The sequence below is a fragment of the Mastigoproctus giganteus genome, chromosome 1 (genome assembly GCF_048544385.1).
Source record: "Mastigoproctus giganteus isolate SK-2022 chromosome 1, ASM4854438v1, whole genome shotgun sequence".
NCBI lineage: Eukaryota > Metazoa > Arthropoda > Arachnida > Uropygi > Thelyphonidae > Mastigoproctus > Mastigoproctus giganteus.
The window spans coordinates 30,896,178-30,915,434 of NC_143575.1; the positions used below are offsets into that span (position 1 = coordinate 30,896,178).

A 19,257-nucleotide genomic window follows, 5' to 3' on the forward strand; every position below is an offset into this window, starting at 1 on the left:
TTTTTCTTTGCATCCCTTGCCAAAGATTTCTCGTAATCTGCCTTCGCCTGCCTAACCTCCTTTGTAACTTGGTTACAGATCAACTTGTATCTCTCATAGGCTTCTGTGTCATGTGTTAATTTGTATGTATCCCATGCATGTTTCTTCTCTGCCACACGCCTCATCAGTTCATCTGACATCCATTTAGGCCTAAACCTTGAACAATATTTCTTAGTTGGTATGTAAAGCCTAGTAGCTTCCAGTCCATCGTAGTCGCCTTTACGAAAGCAATAACCCTTCCCTTTACCCCTAATGGTAGTTACCTCTTTGAGTAAATCCCACTTCAGCACACTGTGATCACTGCCACCTAGTGGTTCATTTATCTGCAGATTCTTAATGCATGAAGTATCACTGCTGATAATCAAATCAAGAGTATTCCTCCTTCTAGTTGCCTCCCGAACATGCTGATGTAGAAAACAATCATCCAATAAATCCACAAAAGCCTTGCTAGTGTGTGAGTGACCAGCCCCCAAATTCCAATCAATATCTGGGAAATTAAAATCTCCCATTATAAGACTCTCTGATTTACTGGCCCACTCTATTTCCCTGTACAGTTTCTTATTATACTCATCAGAGTCATTAGGCCTATAGCACACTCCTACTCTCAATTTTGATCTCCCAATGCTTATGTCACACCAAACTGACTCGACACTGCACTGTCCAGCGATGTCCACTGGCTTCACTTCCTTGGATTTTATGTATTTCTTAACTAATAGCATAACCCCTCCTCCCTTCTTATGCAGTCTATCCTTTCTGTAGACGTTGTACTCCCCAAATTCCAGTTCTGCATTCCTTATATCTGTGTGACACCAAGTCTCTGATATCCCAACAATATCTGCCTTTGATGTTTTGAGCAATACCTCAAATTCATCAAATTTATTTACTAAACTCCTAGCACTGGTGTACACGCAAGTATACATGCACCTATTTCTATTCTTAGCTACCCTAACACAACCCATGTGTTTACTTGTACCGCAATGACTCCCAGCAGTCTCTGAAATATCCTGAATCTTGTTTTTCAGGCTTCTGCTCATTCCAATAGAAGCAGTGCAAGAATCTCTTTCACTTCTGCCAGTGGCTACTGTTAATCTATTCGTCTTTGTATCCCCCCAAGCTAGCAGTTTTCCGACCCACCTAACACTGCCTCGATAGCATCAGCAAATATTCTTGCACCCTTTCTATTTAAGTGTATCCCATCCCTGTAGAAGCATTCTCTCCTGTTAACAAGTACAGTCCAGGCTGAAAAAAATTCTACCCCTTGAGCCTTGCACAATCTTTCCAGGGCCGAATTGATCTACAAGGCTCTCATCATATACTTCCTCCTATCGTGTCTGGGCAGAATTACAGACACTTTCAAATTCAACCCTATTTCACGGCTTTTTTTCAACAGTGACCTGTACTTGTTAAGCAATTCATGATTTTGCTCTAAAGGGAAAAATGCCATAAATTATGCAAATTACACAAATAATTATACAAATTACAGAAATATGTTAGATCATGAGACAGGTTCTCAGATGACCACAAGCAGCAAAATGGCGGATGAAGACTGACTGAAAGAGGATACTGAGAGAGGTGAATGATAACATATTGTGGGATGAAAGGAGTGAGGGAAGATGCATAAACAAATATGCACAGTGGAAGAGAAGTACAATGCTTCTTTCACTTTTTATATGGAAAGTTGTGAAGAAATTTTGTTAGTCAAAAAAACAGCCCTAATTTAAAAACAGTGTTAAACCAAATTTGTGTCAGTTTAACACAGGTTAAACCGACATGATTTTTTTTCAGGTACACCCAGGACTGGGTATACCTAGAAAAAATTCTGCTGGGAATTCAGTGATCTACTTGGCTCTCCAATAGGCAGTCTATCCCTGATAAGTCAATCACAGAATCCAGTATGCCATAAAGGTAGTAATGTACTTTGGATAAAAGTACATTATTACACTTTATAATGTGTATCAAAAGAATACCAAACCTGCATATAATCATGGTGCTAATTCTTTACATTCACTAACCACAAAAAATCTAAAGTATCCTTTATGTCTTACAGTCAACTTCTTGAAAATATTTTTATTATCATCAATCAACAGAAGAAAATGAACAGTGAACAGAAAAAAAAGTATATTTACTTTATTTTTTTTTTTACTTAATCAGGTTGAAACTCATAATATACAAAAATATGAACTTAACTAAAATTGCAATAAACTCAGAAAAACAAATTTCAACTCCAGAAACAGCAAACAAGCTGGGTACAGAAATATTTGTTAATCAGTATTACACATGGTCCTTGAGGTTGTCAAAGACATTCTCTCAGATTTGCCAGACAAGCTGCACATGCTATCTGGGAGTCTAAAACGCTGATGGAACTGATATTCAGGTGACACTCAAGTCAAGTGGGCCCAATTTCGGCGAAGTCCGGACGGACTGTGACAGCCAAATCCTCTGCTTGCACCTTCACGATGGTGAGACTGTTAGTAATCCTGGGTATAACCTCCATGCACAAGTACATGGTGAGTGAGAGTTGGTTCACACTCAGGTGTGAACCAACGTAAGCAGGGGTCGAGGTGTGGTGCCCACACCACATGGAGGAACGCTGCCCCTCTATGTTACCAGGCAGTACTAGGTGGTAGATTACTCTCATCAATCGGTGCAATACCACCACTTTGATTATTGGAGTCTTGAAGTGGTGGAACCCATGTTTAGTCTCTAGAGCTATGTTCCGGTCAACCATTCCCTATCTCTTCCATCATGCAGTATGATTGATGACTTTTGAGGTTAGGATGAACATCGTGGCTAGATCCAATATTCCTTACATTTCAAGGGTACAGCTCTAAAACAGTGTTCGCAGGCCGGCCGCTAGTTAGTACACCAGACCAAACCTATTGGTAACTCTCTAGAAGGCTTCTGGATCAGCTAGTGTATAATCTTGTTACCTCTACTCTGCCAGATAGTGACTAGAGGGAGTCCGAGTAGTGTGTATGTGGGGAGTATTGTCGAGGCCACGTTATGTCAAGGATCTGGGTATATTCTTACCCTATGTACGCCATATCTAAAAATTTCATTACTTCATACAGCATGTCCCACCCACTTTTTCTTACTATTGAATACACCATGAATTGTCAAACTAATAGAGCAAGCTTATCTGCGAAAAGATCTAAACCTCCCAAGCACTTCCTAATTCATTTCACAAATATACGTGGTCTCAATTCTAATCTCAACAATGTCCATTTCCACTTGCAGTCTGCCAAACGCCATGTACTTTTTCTGACAGAATCTCAGTTATCGGGTGATTCAACTACTGCTCATCACAGATGCCCAAATTATTCGCTGTATGATTCCTTTCGCCTCAAAGGTGGTATTCCCTGTCAGTGACTTGGCAATTTGGAATCTCCTCTCTTTGATCTTCTCTGGCTTAAAATCTCTCTACCTCATTGCGTCAAATTCATCTGTCTCTACTGTTCTCCCAATTCCACTAATCGCTTGGAGCTCTTTGACTTCCTCTCCTTGCAACTTGACTTTCTCCAGTCCAACTTTCCTAACAGTGAGGTAATTTTCCTTGGTGATTTTAATGTTCACAACTCCAGCTGGCTTCCGTTTTCTAGTCACACCGACCCAGCTGGTCGAGATGCTGACGCTTTTGCAATTACTAATGACCTTGAACAGATGGTTCATTTACCTGCAAGAATACTGAATAATCCTAATCATACAGCCAATATGCTTGATCTTTTTCTCACAAACAACCCTTCTAAGTACACGGTCGAAGTGAGAGGTCCTTTAGGCACTTCAGATCACAACTTGGTGATTGTCTCTTCTCCAATGGAACCTTTATCTCATGGCTATTCCCAACCTCGTGGTGTTTGGCATTACAAGATGCAAAATGGGATGACCTGCGAGACTTCTTTTCTTCTTTTCCTTGGTCAGATTACTGTTTTAAAACTTCTGATGTCAATGTTTGCTCAGATCATGTCAGTGAGATTATTCTTGCAGGAATGGAATCCTTTATCCCACACTCCACTTTAAAATCTCGTCCTTTAACTAAACCTTGGTTTTCCAATAAATGTGCTAAGGCTGTTCAAGAGAAGAATGTTGCATATCGTAATTGGCTTGTTTCTAATTCTCCAGTTTCATTTCTGCCTACACCAAAACTCGCAACAATTGTAAAGCAGTTATTAATCAGTCCAAACTAGAGTTTGGACAGGCTAAGAGTAGAAAACTTGCTTCTTGCCATAATGGTAGCTGGGCATTCTGGTCTCTTACCAAAGCTATTGACCGCAACTTTTACCCATCTCTGCTCCCACCACTGTCCGAACCAGATGGTTCTGTTGCCACTTCAGCCAAGGATAAAGCTGACCTGCTAGCATCACATTTTTCTTCCAACTCATGTATTAATGATCTTGGTAAAACACCTCCCACCATTCCCAACACGCTCCATTCAATGCCTCCTGTGGTCTTCCGTCAAAAGGATGTCAGAAGGATTTTGACGAATCTTGATGCTAAGAAAACTCCAGGACCCGATGGTATTTCTCCACTTGTTCTCAAAACCTGTGCTCCTGAACTTACTCCTATTCTTTGCCACCTTTTTTCACTTTCGTATTCCAAAGGTTTTTTTCCTTCTGCTTGGAAATTTGCTCATATCCAGCCAGTTCCTAAAAAGGGTGACAAATCCCTCCCATCCAATTATCGTCCCATTGCAATTACTTCTACTCTTTCTAAAGTAATGGAGAAATCAATTAACCGCCAACTCTTAAACTACCTAGAAACCTTCTGTCTGATCAACGATCGCCAGTATGGATTCCGTCAGTGTCGATCCACTGGTGATATTCTTGCTTATGTTACCCATTTATGGACTAATTCAATGGAAAGGTTCGGTGAAACACAAGTAGTTGCTCTTGACATCTCAAAGGCTTTCGATCGTGTTTGGCATAAAGGTCTTCCAAACAAGCTTCCATCTTATGGTTTGCCAACTGTTTTAGTAATTGGTTATCCAGTTTTCTCTGTGATCGCTCACTGAGGGTGATGGTAGATGGCTCTCTGTCTTCTAACGTCTCCACTAATGCCGGTGTCCCCCAAGGTTCAGTTCTTTCCCCCACTCTTTTCCTCTTGTATATTAATGAACTTCTTCCATTGACTGGAAATCCTATCCATAGTTTTGCCGATGATAGCACATTGCATTCCACTTTCCATTTTGAGAAACCTTGTCCTGCTCAATCAGCTTCAATTTCTCAAAAATCTGCTACCAATTCCTTAAATGCCGATCTTCAGGTAATTCTCCAGTGGGGCAAGGACAACTTAGTTGATTTCAACTCTTCTAAAACTACGTCTTGTCTTATATCTCTCAAAAAGGATTCTTCTGCTCCTATGCTTATCTTTAGTGACATTCCGATTTCTAGGAAAAATGATATACAGTAAACCCCCCGCTATTCGCGGTATCTGTATTCGCGGTTTCGCATATTCGCGATCGCCGATTTAATATAAAATGAAACCTAAAAAAAATGTGAATTTTAAAACGCCGTGAATATTTTCCGCCATAAAAAACATGGGCGTGGCTAAAATTATCTTTCCCGGTCAAAACAGCGCTCAGTGGGTGGGGGGAGAGGGGTGAAAAAATCGCGAGCGTGGATGTTTCTCGCTAATCCTTGTTCAGTATGTGTTAGTCATGGAAGGTTTCGTCGTTTGATTTTAATTTATATGTTTATAAATTGAATAAATTTATCAATATATAAATTGATATGCTTACAAAAATGATAACTCTACCGTTTTGCAGTGTAAAACAGACTTTTTCGAGTGCGTTAACAGAAGAAAGTGACTTTAATGTGGTCAAGTTCTTTCTAACCCGTACAAAAATATGTCTACGAATAACAAGAGAAATGTGAAAAGATCAAAGAAGGTGATGACATTAGCGAATAAAATTGAGCTATTAGACAAAATTTCTAATGGTGAAAGTGTCTCCTCAGCGGCAAAACATTATAAAATCAATGAGTCAACAGTACGATCAATCAAGAAATCGGAAGAAAAAAATCCGCCGTAGTGTCCGTGAAACCGCGCTAATTGCTTCAAAAATTTTCTGTAACTCGTGATGTTAAATTAAAAAAAATGGAAAAGCTTTAAATCTGTGGATAGAAGACCGAATTCAAAATAAAATTCCGTTAAGTTCACTCATCATTCGTGAAAAGGCAAAATTCCTTTATCAACACTTCAGCGAAACTGGTGATAGCACTGGCGGGATGTTTTTTTTTTTTGCTAGCAAAGGCGCTGATTTGAAAGATTTGTTTGAACTTTCTAATAACTATTACATTTATTATTAAATTGTTTCTTATTTTCATTTCGATGCCATATGCTTGCTTTTCACTATGTACTGTCATATTATGAAGGTACATATAATACATACATAGACAAAATTTTAGACTAGTTTTTCTTATATATTTCATACTTTGGAACGGAACCCCTTTATTACTATGGGAGCCATAACTCAGTATTCGCGGCATTTCTCAGGAACGTAACCCCCGCGAATAGCGAGGGTTTACTGTATCTCTTTTGGGGATTACCCTGACTTCTAATCTCTCTTGGCACAAGCACATTATAAATATTGCTTCCTCCGCATCTAAAAAACTTGGTTTTCTCTTTCGCTCTCGGCATTACTTTTCTTCCAAACAGCTGCTCACTCTGTATAAATTGCAAATCCGTCCTGCCATGGAATATTGTTCCCACATCTGGGGTGGTGCCCCCAAAACCTCTCTCAGGCTTCTTGATTCCATTCAGAAGAGGACAGTTAGGTTAATTAATGATTCATCTCTAACAGTCTCTCTCCACTCGCTCTCTCATAGACATACTGTTTCTGCTGCATGCCTCTTCTACAGATACTTCCATGGGCACTGTTCTTCTGAATTGGCTTCTGTAATTCCCGCTCTCTTTCAAAACGGTCCAAACACGTGCCACCACCAACCAACATCCATTTCCTGTCCAACTTCAAACTCACAGAACCAACTTTTCATCTTCCTCATTTATTCATTCAACTGCCATTTTCTGGAACAACCTTCCTTCATACGTATTTCCTGAAAATTACAATCTACAGAAGTTCAAGTACAATGTCAACAAATATCTTCTTTTGTCTTCTCAACCTCCAACCCAAACACGATACTAAGTACTATAGGTTCTAATACCTCTCGTGTTTGGGGTTTACATAAAAAAAAAAAAAAAAAAAAAAAACATACTGATTTGCACATACTACACATCACAGTCTGGCAGGTTTCGTGGAAAATATCAGTTGTGTGCTTTATTCTGGAAAAATGTACAGATCAGTTTATAATTTATATCAAATCTGTTAGTACCATTCATCGAGAAAATACACCATAGACTTCTTAGCTGATTATGGTAAGAACAAAGCAGTATGATCAAAAATCTCTGCAAGCCTCTTCTGCTGCAGCAATGCATGCCAATTTTAACTCTATTCAAAACCAGTTTATAATGTGCACTGGTAAAAACAGATGTACTACTATGTTTATAAATTTATTATAATTTTAATATAATATGAATCAAAGCAATAATGTTACTTATTCATGGCTGTATGGTAAGTTCTGTGATCAACTTATCTACTAATTCCATAATAGCTGAAGGAATTGTAAAGTGCCAGAATGGAGATATTACTACTATTTTGGCATATGTCACAGAAATAATATATAAATTCTGCAATTAGGATATCGTTTTATGCAGGCATTTCATCACTCAAGCAGTAAGTTTGTGTGAAGAAATGCTGAAGTGGTGAAAGTTTATTAAATTGATTGAATAAGAGCAATAACTTTTTGTTACTATTAAAAAATAATTTTTTTTATTTAATTTAAAAACATAAATTTTAAAATTTTAAAAACATTTTCACTCACATTCACAAGATAATCTTACCTTGTCATTTCCAATCAACTCACTTAAAAAGGTTGCAGGCGGAGGAAATGCAGTACGTTTGTTGTTCATTAAAGAGGTTGCTTCATAATCATCATCCTGAAAAATGCAAAACAATCATATTAAACAACCAAAAGATACAGGTATGGTTTATGGTTTATCACTAAGAGAAAAAGAATCATGATCAGTATTTTGTCATTTAACTATTTTTGTCAATATGATTAATAAAAAAGCAGAATGAAAAGCAAAAGACAAAATTCCTAAACTAATAAATTTCTTTTGAAAATTAAATATATCTTGTATTCACTTTCCATCTTTCAAAATGCTTTGATCCAGTGAGAGCAGTAAAAAATTAATCATCAAAGATTGAACTCATGTTCACATTAGTCATGTGCAATGTACTGCCATTAACCACAGGTTAACCTATGCTGCTAATGTTGTAACCAAATGGCACCACCAAAAGGTTAACCATTGATTTGTTTTAAGTCCAAAGAACTGTCATAAAATTATTTATGACAGTACTTTGGAGTTAAAAATTTGTTGAAATATAGGGTGTCTCAAAAATATTGGTACAAACGTTTAGGAGAGGTAGGTAACATCTAAAGGAATGTGAATCACATAGGAACCCATAACCGGAAATGTCATAGGAAAGTAGTAGCAGAGGCACAAGAAGCAGAAATGACACAAGACAGTAATTAGTGGCAAACATTTATTTGACATAATATTAACAATGGAGTTCGTGTCAGACGGCACCTGGGATTTCTCCCATCTCCGCATGTGTTTTGCTGTATCGAGGACAGTACACTGTCAAGCCAGAGACCTGAAATTGTGTGGGCCATGTCTGTGCAGTGTGATATGTTGTGCCCATTGTTTGTCCGGCTTACTGGCCACCAGGCCCTTAGTGGGGCCCGACATTGCCCATACCTTGCCACGTGGAGGCTACCTGGGTATATCCAGTATCACAACAAATTGCTCTGGCAGGTCCTGCCACCTAGTTTCCTGGGATTTCAGTGGCTAGGACCTTAAAAAAAAATAATAAAAAAATTTATGTGTTTGACATTAATGCTCAATGGGATTGCTGTTAGGAAATCACTGGTTGGGGTTGAACGCTAAAGAGATGTGTTAAAGGCCTAATATATCGGGCAAAATTTTGATGTTATTAAATTTAGACATATGAGGCTATACGCTAGATAAAAGCTAATAGTGTTAGTTGTCTTAGAGATTTACACGAAACCGGTAGAATTTAGACATTGATTACAATTTGGCGGCATTGTTAAGGGTGTACTCGGTCGATTTAGTTTTTTTTTTTTTGGTAGTTGTTGGCGCATCAGCTTCTGTGGCCATAATGAATGCACCTCCCAAGGTTTTTTTTGCAGTACTTTGATCCACGCCCGAGGCGAGATTCGAACCCGCGACCTTTGGGTTACCAGGTAGGCACTTTACCCACCTGGCTAGTCCAGTCGGCGGTCGATTTAGTGAGAGAGGGGGGAGACTGAAGGCTGGGGAGAAAACAGATAGAAGAATTGGGACGATAGAGTAGGCATCCCCAAAGAGGTCAGTGGATACGAGCCCACCAGGCGAAGTATGGGGGTAGGCAGGGAGGAGAGGAGACAGAGATCCCTCTCATCCCTCCCCTGCCTGGGGATGGGGTTTTAAAAGGAACTAGGTTAGAGTACCCAGTTCAGATCACCAATGGCGTGTTGGCAGCAAAGCCGCAGAATGCCTTTGTCGGTGTCATGTCCAAGCAGTGTTGAATCCGGTAAGAAGGTCAAGCTGCCCATCCCACTCCAGGGGTGGGATATGTTAACTGGCAGTGGGGAACCCACCAGGCGAGGGGGGTGGGAGAGACACACATTTACTTCATTCATAATCTGCATTCTCACTCTACTTGCATTCTTTTTTTTTTTTTTTTTTTATTTATTTTTTTTTAATACTTTTTTCTTATTTTATAATTTTTTTTCCAGGTTTTATATATATAAATATATATACAGTCGAACTTCCCTATAGCGAATTCGATAAATCCAGCAAAAAAATTCGTTATAGAGAAATTTCGTTATACAGAGAATATCTTTTTTATTAGAAATTGTTATTTAATTAGAAAATGAAAATGAATCTACATTTATTTTTAATGTATTTTATTTCAAAAACACTTATTTAAATTACGTTTACACAATTTTTGCCGGTAAGTATCATAAATTTTAAAAAAATCCGTAATTTTCGTTTGCAAAGTACAATTAAAAATTGTCTGATTCTCAAAGAAAACCTCACATTTGTTCAGAGCATTAAAAACATTATCAGGAACATTTTCACAAAACTGTAGACTCATACGAACCATTTTAAAAGTGTTAATCATTTCTTCACAAGTTGGCTTTTCTACGGGTTGTTCTGATGTGTCTTCAACATTATCATTAATTTCTTTGTGATCATGGTCGCATCTAACACTGTTCAGCAGTATTTCATCTTCATTTGCACTTCATCTGTTCAAATGGTCACGAACACACCTTCCATAATGGACAGGCGCCCCGTCATGTTGAAACCAAATGTTGCGTCTCACATTTGCTGGAACATCATCAAGTAACCCTGGTAGAACTTGTTCAAGAAAGATCCGATATTTAGCAGAGTTCATGTGGGATGGTAATGGTATGGGCCGACTAAGCAGTCACCGACCATACCTGCCCACACATTTATTGCGAATGTGTGGGCAGATATGTTGTGCCGCATGGGGGTACACACTGTGTGGGTTGTCGTGAGCCCACACATGAGCATTGTGCTGATTGAATAAGCCTTCCCGAGTGAAATAAGCCTCATCCGTGAACAAAACATAGGCTGGAAAATTCAAGTCTTGGACACTTTCTTGGAGAAACCACTGCACAAAAGCCACACGTGCAGGATGATCTTGGGGGAGCAGTAACTGAACCCTTTGGAGATGAAAGGGGTGTAAGAAATCGTCGTGCCAGACACGCTGTACACTGCAACAAGACACTCCTAAGGCAGAGGCAATGGCACGTGTGCTGGTAGTAGGATTATTCTGGACGGCATTCAACACACTTTTTTCCATGGCGGGAGTTCGCGTCGAACGTGGTCTGCCCGCACTACTCCTGTTACCTCTAAATGACCCATAATCGCACAAATTTTGATGCACACGCACAAACAAACGGTGGTCCAATACATGTCTGTCTGGGAAGCAGTCTCCATAAATTTGTTGAGCGGCTCGTCCATTGCCCTCTGCTAATCCATACACTAGGTGCATGTCTGCCAGCTCACAGTTCATATATCGATGCATGCTCTTCGTGCAGCAACTACTGCTTGAATGAGTAAACCAGAAATTTTCCCTCTCGCGAACTGATGAACAGCGCCATGTACCGACTTACAGTGACGTTTCCGGTTCTGGGTTCCTACGCAATTCACATTCCTTTAGATGTTACCTACCTCCCCTAAACGTTTGTACCAATATTTTTGAGACACCCTGTATAACCCCAAAACCTTCATTAAGCAATAGCTTTTTTTTTCCTTTATTGATGTAATATAGTATATAAAATTATTTCAGTAGTGATTTTATTAACAATTTCGTAAACTTGCAGAAGAAGCAGAAAATAAATATCCTCAACCAGCTTCTAACCAGTGATATTTACACAGTATACAAGTTCATACCTAAAATTTAAAAAATCCACACTGCCAGGTAATTCTTAACAGCCATGTATCTGAAAAGAATGGAAAATATGCCCCAATCACAGAAGTAGAAAAATATGGAAGCAGTGATTAATGGCATATGGAAAGATGTTTTCACTTGCAAAGCACTACAAGCGAAAGACTGACCTTTTCATGTCAGTCTTTTAAATATGCAGGATGGTCATCTTTGCAGTTTGGAGGGCATGTTGCGTAGACATGTTCTGCAAATCCCCTGCAGAATGTTTATGATGCCCATACCTTTAGTATTTAATAAATTACTAGGATTTGGTATATACATGATAATACTTTCAATTTAGTAGCCTAAATAATATTTCTAGCTGTGATCCAGCTCATTTGGTCAACATTCTTTTGCCTGAATAACACTTTAATCCTATAGCTCTTTGGTAATTTCATCATCAGTGACATGTAGTATGTCTAACTCTAATGTGATGCCCTTTGAAGTGTGGTATAAAGTATCAGAGCATGCAGTAGACTTCAAAATCATCACCGAGGCCCAAAAGGTTTCATTAAGAGAAATCCAGGATCAAGACTGCTGATCATATTTTTTGACAAACAGTGTGTGATTTACAAGAAATATGTACCCTAAGGGTGGGGGAGGGAGTCATTGCTGCATTCTATGTACAGATGCTTCAAGGACAATTGAAGCCCATTTCCCAGTTGCAATTTTGGGAGAAAGGCAGCTGGTTCTTGTTGTAACAATGTCCCCATCCATTCTACACTTGTTGTGAGGACATATCAGATAAAACACAGCATTGTACAACCATCCACCGTACTACCTAACTAACTTTTGATCTAGCACCAGCAGACTTCTTTCTCTTTCCCAAGGTGAAAACTGCTCACAAAAGAAAGAGTTCAGGATGGTGAGAGCATAAAGAAAAATATAACTATTGAACTGAACTTCATCTCTTTGGACACCTTCACTGACTCTTTTCAGAAACTTTTAGAATGGTGTAATAAGTGCGTTCAATCAGGTGATGATTACTTTTAATAAAAATAACCATTTTTAAGCTCCTTCACTTTTTTTTTTATTGCCAGTCCAGGAACTTTACTGCCACACCTTGTATTTATTTTTAATATAAATGCACTTATTTCAACTTCTAAAAGCATGTTTTGTCATAATTCACTCTCCTTCCACATAGCATTTTATTCTGCTCTCAAATTAAGGCATTTTATTAGTTTTGCATTTTGGCTGCTGTTCATGTTGTTAGTGTTGCTATGATATCAACAAAAAATTAGCAGAAAGATAATGATTTTAATGGGATAGATGGTTGCAAAAATAAATCACTTAAGTAAAACAGTGGAATCCAAAGTAGTGTTAAAATATTGGAAAGTTTCTTCAGTCATTTATTAATGAGCCTCAAACAATGGCAATTCTACTTAATAACAATTTGGTTCATCTGATTAGTTTTGAATGTGAGGGATTTAAAGAATATTTCAGTTCTAGTTCCATTTTTATGTCTAAACATTCATGAGAACATTTTACACCTTGCAGAATAAGTGCCTGTCAGTTTTCCGCCAAAAAGTAAGGATAATTTAGATTTGTATGAAATTTGTAGATTATACCATTCAAGCTTTTTTGGCTGCAGAAGCATTTTGCAAATCTAAATCTTCCACAAAACCCTAATCTCTTTAAAAACTAATAATTAACAATAAAATGCAGACAGGCAGTCAGGGCAGGTCATGGAGTATTGTCAATGATATATAGGAATTTTGCTAGCAGGGAAAAGGAGGTGATTGTCCCTCTGTATAAGGCAATGGTCAGACCACGCATTGAGTACTGCGTACAGGTCTGGAGGCCTCATTTTAGGAAGGATGTAGATTTGCTTGAGCATATACAGAGAAGGGCAACAAGATTGGTGAGGGGAATAAAGGGATCCTCTTACCAAGAGAGGCTTAAGTTCTGCAAATTGCAGTGGCTGGAGACTAGGCACCTGCGCAGTGATCTGATTGAGGTGTATAAGGCCTTGAATGGGTTGAGCACGCTGAATTCTGATGGGATCCTTCCACTTGTTCTGATTATAAACCTAAGGGGACATAAATTCAAATTATAAACCTAAGGGGACATAAATTCAAATTAAGAAAAGACAGACGTAGAATAGATGTGCGGAAATTTGCCTTTAGCCAGGGGTTGGTTAATTGCTGAAACAAACTTCCATATGTCGTTGTGAAAGTTGATAGGTTAAATAAATTTAAGGAAGAACCGGACAGGCATTTGGAGGGAATGGTGTGATTTTTTTTTTTTTTTGGCTGATGCTGCATAAGCTCATACACTTGCTTTCTTGCATCACATGCCACTACTACTACTACTGCATGTATACAAATTACAGATAAAATAAATGAAAAAACATTAATTCAACATTTACAGAACCTCTGACATCCCTTTGTGGAACCCCAGAATTCCACAAAATATACATTGAAAAATCACTGCTCTGATCTGAATCGTGGATGTTTTTTAGTTTATATTAAAATATTGATAATGTATCTAAAAAAAGACAAATATTGAAAAAAATTCTCTCTCATTAAAAATCTCACAGAATGCCAACAAGCTCTCAAAGGAAATGATGCAGATAAGGAGCAAAAAGTTATTTTATTTTAAATATAGTTTTTTTTTGCCTTACTTTATGAAAGGTTATTAGAAATTGGCAAAACCAAAAGATAAGCTACTTTGATTATCCGTTATTCCTATGTCAAATGCAAATTAAATAAAGAGGGAAGGCTTGCACAACCAAGCAATATCCAGTATGATAGCAAATTTGAGCAACAACTTTTGTCTCCTTGTTTTCTAAGCTACAGAATGATTCCAGGGCAGAATGATTACAGAATGATTCCAATCTTGTCTTATAAAACAGGAGAATTTTCACCCACTTTATTTTAAACTATGGTGTTTAGCTTTGGCAGAGTGGAACTATAATTCATGGTTCCAGTAATTCTTTTTCTAATGGACAATGTAGCTTGTTTAATGAATGATGTATATTATATTTAAAGTCCTAAATGTGCATTAACTTGAACAATGCTGATAAATAAATATAAATGTTATTTTTTTTTATCATCTCTTTTGAATTCAGTCAGTTTAATATTCTTATATTAAGAAAGAGAAAGAGTATAACAAATAACTGCAATTCAGTTTCAGAACCTATGGTTAATTTTGGAAAAACCTGGTCATGGAAACTGAAGGGAATAGTCATAGGAAACTGCACTTAGGTTGTTTTTGTACATTAAAAGTACAGTCAGTTCTGCTATAATGTGGTGCACGTGTTCCTAAAAATCTGTGTTATGGTATTTTGCGCATTAAAAACAACAGAGCTTATGAGAAAAATAGGGATGAAGTAGAGCACTCAAAAAATATGTTCAGTCTGGTAAGTAAAACACTAAAAAAATTAGAAACCCAATAAAATTGCTAACACAGGTTTAAACATCTTAAATTTCTAATAAATAAATAAATATTACAGTAAATATAGCACTTTACCTTGACAAGATATGAAGTTTGCTTGATTGATATTTCTGTTCACTGACATTTTCTTTTTGTTTTTTGGATTGTAAAATTTAAAACAGTAAAAAAGATAAGCAATCAATAACGACAAACACGGGACACACAAGTTGCACAAGTTTATAAAGCTTAAAAAATAGGAATGAAGAGAAGATTCTGAAAATTTATTTATGTATTTCATATGATTGAAGATTTCATGGAAGGGAAACACATTTCACCATAATAATGTAAAAACTCATAGAATTCGAGCTATCGCTATTATCGCAAATGCAGTAAGATTGAGTTTACTACCAGTTTATAATTAGATTGCACTAACTGAAAAGCCCAATAAACAGGGAACTGCAAATTGTTTTTATTATTTTATGGTAGTGACCTCCAGAAATGTGCTCCTCTGCTCATCTCATGAAATTTCTGTTCGAACAGAAAAATGTGAGCTCCTGAAAATAAGTTGGCCTATAATATCACATGTTATCTTGCAAATACAGTGAATGACAACAGTGCATCTCTGACCAATACAACTACAGTAAGTGGGAAATATAGTAAGTATCAAAGAAGTATCATCACAAATTTGACATTTTTTAAGCTTCATAAATTTATATGTATTGCTGTGCAGGTTGCTACGTTCAGCTTGATGCCAGGTTTTGCATTCACTTGGTGTTAATTGCAGGCAAAATTGAGCATGAGCTAACGTGAAAATCGCGTTATACTCGCATTGTTCCCTAATATGTCAGTTGCATTAGAGCAAATTTGCATTGCGAAAATGCGTGTTATAACAGAACTGACTGTACCAATACTCTTATTTAGTCAACCAGCTAGGAGGGCACAGTTGACTACTTAGAACTTGTTTGGCTACCATTTTGTCATTTGCTTAAGATTGTTCTATGCGGCAAAACTGCCCATCCTCCTTTTTGTTTGAGGCTGTTTTGTCTAATGTTTTATTTTTCGGGAGGAGGAGATGGTAATTTGCTTATTTTACATTCAATGAGCAGACTGTGTTAAGTGAAAACAGCAATAGACATTCTCCAATTAAATATGGAGGCATAATTATAAGTAGCATTCTCACTCCAAGTGAGAATGCTACTCATAAGTTTGGGTTCTATGCAGCTGATAGCATTAAGTTGTTGATAATATAAGAAATTTTTAAAAAGTATTCCCCTACTCATTAATATATACATTGCTCAGACGTCGGTAAAGATAATTTTTGAACCAAAGAAAGATGGTATAAATTAAATTAGTCAATATACACATAACCAGTAAAAGATATTTAAAAAAAAAGCACACTTCATATAGTCAACAAGAATTATACAGATATGTTAAAAGTCAGCATATGTTGATATAACAATGCAACCAGATTGTGCTATGAACATTAGGACTGCTTAGAGAGCATTTAAACTGCTTAAGCATTAGCTAAGCAGTTTAAATCATTTTTTCTTTAATCCTATTTTTAAATTTTTTTTAAAATCCTATTTTTTTTGCAGTAAACAAAACTTATTAAAATATTTTATTTTAGTACTTTTTTTCAGTATCTTCCATTTAACACCCCATATAAGTATTAACTGAAACACTACACTGAAAGGACATGCAAGATCCTAACAAAACATTTCTCAAACCACAACAGCATTATCATCATCCTGCACTGTCTGCAGCATTTATGTGGAGTTCGCTGCTCCTTGCTATTGACACTGCTAATTAATGCATTGATCTCATGTTTGTGGAGCCACCTTCACAAAAAGTAGCCTTGGCATTGCATTACTCTAAATAAAATGCACTACTCCAGCAGAAAAGTATATTGTTGTTTTATTTAAAGTGCTTTATTTAAAGTTTTATTACTATTGAATAAATAGTAATAAAACCATAGTGCACCAGGCCATCCAAATGTTGAAGTTTTGTTCCTACCACTACAGTTGTACTAGGTTAATACTTCTTTCATTCAGCCATTAGATCAAGGCATTATATCCACCTTTAAAACTCATTACATCAGAAAATTTACAATGGATTGTGGAAAAAAATTGATTCCGAATCTATTGAAGTAATGGAGGCATAGAAACATTTCTCAATTGTGGACTGTATCAGAATCATAGCTTTATCGCTGAAAGAAGTAAAACAGTTAATGTTAAATGCATGTAGAAAAAAGTATGGCCAGAGTAAATTCATTCGGGAAATATGGTTGAACTGGCAGAAAACGGAATCTGTGCGATAGTAGAACTTGCTACGTTGGTAGGAGAGGAAGGTTTTGATGATATGACTACTGAAGCCCTCATAAGTAGCATAGCTGATGGAATCGCCCTCCTCTCCACACCGGGTGAAAAGACCAGAGTCTGAATCCCGTCAATGATGGGAGGAATTTTTATGGGTTTTTTTCACAACGTGGCTGAGTTAGTAGGGTTAAGGCAAGGGTAGCATGGTTTTCATCCAGCAAAACAGAAAATCGACTTCAGGACACACGCAATTTATATACAATATACACAGAGTAACATGGCCTTAGTCGCCTATGCTCCTAAAAAAATAAAAAGATATGATTACTGAAGACGTTCAAGAATTACTGGGTAGAAAAAGAGGCTGGCGGAGCGGATTTGGTGGAAATGGCATCGGAGGTAAAACCAAATCAATTCAGAGGATGAAAATTCTAAACTTCCAAATTTTACACTAAAAAGCATACGGGAAGGCATAAAGTTAGCCGAGCAATTAGGATCTTATTTTTTGAATGCAGATTCTTAAATGAAAGGAGCCCAAAGTTCAAAATGGGGCCTCGAAAAATGCTCAGTTCCATACGATGAAATTCGCAAAGATTTATCAAGCTAAAGCAAACATACCCAGATTACTGATTTTTTAAAGAGAGTAGAAGATACACGAAATCTAGAATGGTGTATTTTTGTTAACATTTTCTTAACGAAATAGTGTATTTTTGTTAGCTTTTGGAACGTAATCCCCTTTTTGTACTTTTTCTTTAAGTCCCATAGAACACAGTTATGCACAACACGACATTTTATAGCAGAAGTGGGCAAAAGGCGGCCCGTGGGCCAGATACGGCTCGTTGAGGCATTCTACCCGGCCCGCGGGACTTTGAAGGAGCATACAAAAAAGTTCCCGTAGCCCTGTTTAGTTAAAGAGATTTGAAGATTGGAAATGTAAAAGAGGTTTGAAAAGCACTAGGAACTATAAAATAAAATGTTTTACTCACCCTTCAGGGTGAGTAAAACATTTTCCAACATGAATTTTAACAAAAACAGATATCGATCACAAATGACAGACTCCAACCTTTAAGCACTTCTAAGAATTTCAAGTGGACTCAACTTTGACGTAGATAAAATAGTAAAGAATAATCTTCGATATCACAAATCGCATTAAGTATTTATAATAAAGCTAATTTTTCTGCAGATTGCCTTAACACGTTTAAAATTCGATATTATCTTAAATGTGTTTGTTTTTTTTAATTTATTTATCAAAGTTCAATTCACTGAACACCGAATTATGTATTTTTCTGCATGAAAAATAAATTCCATAAAAAATAAATATTGTTTACTTAATGTATTTTTTCATTGAATTCGCCCCTTTTCAGTCTAATCTTTCTTAAAAATATCGAATTTCTGCATAATTACACAGCTTAGCTACAACCGCAGGTTGTTACCGGAAAACAAAGGGGTTTAATTTATAAATCAAAACTGATACAGCTAAATAATTATGCTATATTTAATTATATAATGCTATATAACAATGCTGCACTATTTTATGTACTGTATTTTACTTATGCAAACACACTTAATGAAAAACTAAGACATTGAGGAAGTTTTCACACACACACACACACAGGCCCATGAACAGGTGTGCAGATAGGTGACTGGCCCGCGAGGAAAAATAATTGCCCATCCCTGTTTTATAGGAACCTAACTACCGTGTTATACAAGAGTTACCTGTAGTATTAAAATTATTTCAAATGCACACACACACTGGGGGGAAGGAATAATAAAATAAAATATATATATATATATATATATAGAATATCATTAGAAAAAGTAAATCAATCCAATAATAAGAATACCATCAAGGACTTAAGAAAACGCAAAAAAAAAAAAAAAAAAAAATTATTATTATTATCGCTTTTTACCGACAATCTAGATGACTTCAACTGGGGCCAACCACCCAGAATGAAG

The 19,257-nt window shown here is 36.9% G+C and overlaps 1 protein-coding gene across 3 annotated transcripts in view; it reads right to left on the reverse strand.

Moving 5' to 3' along the window:
• Sf3b1 (splicing factor 3b subunit 1) overlaps window positions 1-19,257 on the reverse strand; it is a 299,209-nt gene that overhangs the window by 256,438 nt on the left and 23,514 nt on the right. For all 3 annotated transcript variants that reach the window (XM_090372203.1, XM_090372195.1, XM_090372200.1), the window contains exon 3: window positions 7,933-8,028. In XM_090372203.1, coding sequence (XP_090228329.1) covers window positions 7,933-8,028 — 96 coding nt within the window. The remainder of the gene's footprint in view (window positions 1-7,932; window positions 8,029-19,257) is intronic.